General features: G+C 36.0%; 1 protein-coding gene across 1 annotated transcript in view; it reads left to right on the top strand.

Moving 5' to 3' along the window:
- Positions 1–730: 730 nt before the first annotated feature.
- Positions 731–1,002, top strand: part of LOC138040306 (inner centromere protein-like) — a 2,275-nt gene continuing 2,003 nt past the window's right edge. The window contains exon 1 of the mRNA XM_068886057.1: positions 731–740. Within this exon, the coding sequence (XP_068742158.1) occupies positions 731–740 (10 nt within the window). The remainder of the gene's footprint in view (positions 741–1,002) is intronic.

Here is a 1,002-nt window from a genome sequence, read left to right as displayed (position 1 = left end):
AAATATATATACAGTGTACATACATACACAAGGCAATACATACAAGCCATAATCACAAAACAGCACTTTTAAATCAGTTTCACTTAAATAATTAATGTTGCAGAACAAATACAAATTTCTGAAACTTAAACGCCTAAAAACACTAATGATTTCAGAAAATCTATGCGGCATGAAAAAATCAGCCGGATTATTTAGCGAATGAGATAAGTCCCTAGAAATGAAAACAGCTTGTAAGCACAAACTAACATGCAAAAGAAATTCTCTTGAGGGGATGGTGTAGATCTTAAAGTGAGTGAAATTAAATAAATGAAAAGTGGTACACAAAAACAATTTTTGTAATTAAAATCTATCACTGTCCATTTTCCTTATATCACTTCTATCCCAACAAAAAATTTAGCCAATCTGGAACTAATTCAAAGCACACACCCAAAAAGCCAGCATTAAACAGGGCTGTCATTAAATTTTCACCTGCAATATATAAAAAAACTGATTCTAGTTTTCACTTCCTTCACAATGTGATCTCAGGGTTAACAGCTGGTACAGGTGAATGTCCTTTATGGCAGCGCTGTGAAAACTTTCCAGTGGTACAATTTAATTGACCACATTAGTAATAGAACAAATTACTACATAACATAACATGGTTTGACATGGTATGAGTTAATTGCCTGACCCTTGCCTGACATGGTCATGTTCTGTAGTATTTTTCACCTGTCGTGCGACAAATCAAGAAATGGATTCAGGTGTGTTTACGTGTCAGGGTTTCCATTAAGTTTTAAAGTAGAAGGGACCTTGTGACATAGTGAGCGGGCACCCGTATATATAGTCTGGCTTTTGATCTTGAGACCTCCTTTGAGCAATGGCGGGTACTAGTACCCAGGTCCCAGCTTCTAATAATACCCCTGCATGTAGGTTAGTTCAAGGTCCTGTGGAGGTGCAACTGTTAATACATGTAATAAGAGGTTATTAACTTTAAGCTAAAAGAGACACGTTTTCTATACAGGG

The sequence above is a fragment of the Montipora capricornis genome, chromosome 3 (genome assembly GCF_036669925.1).
Source record: "Montipora capricornis isolate CH-2021 chromosome 3, ASM3666992v2, whole genome shotgun sequence".
NCBI classification, from domain to species: domain Eukaryota; kingdom Metazoa; phylum Cnidaria; class Anthozoa; order Scleractinia; family Acroporidae; genus Montipora; species Montipora capricornis.
Note: the sequence above shows the minus strand (reverse complement) of the source record. Positions and strands in the feature narration are given on the sequence as shown.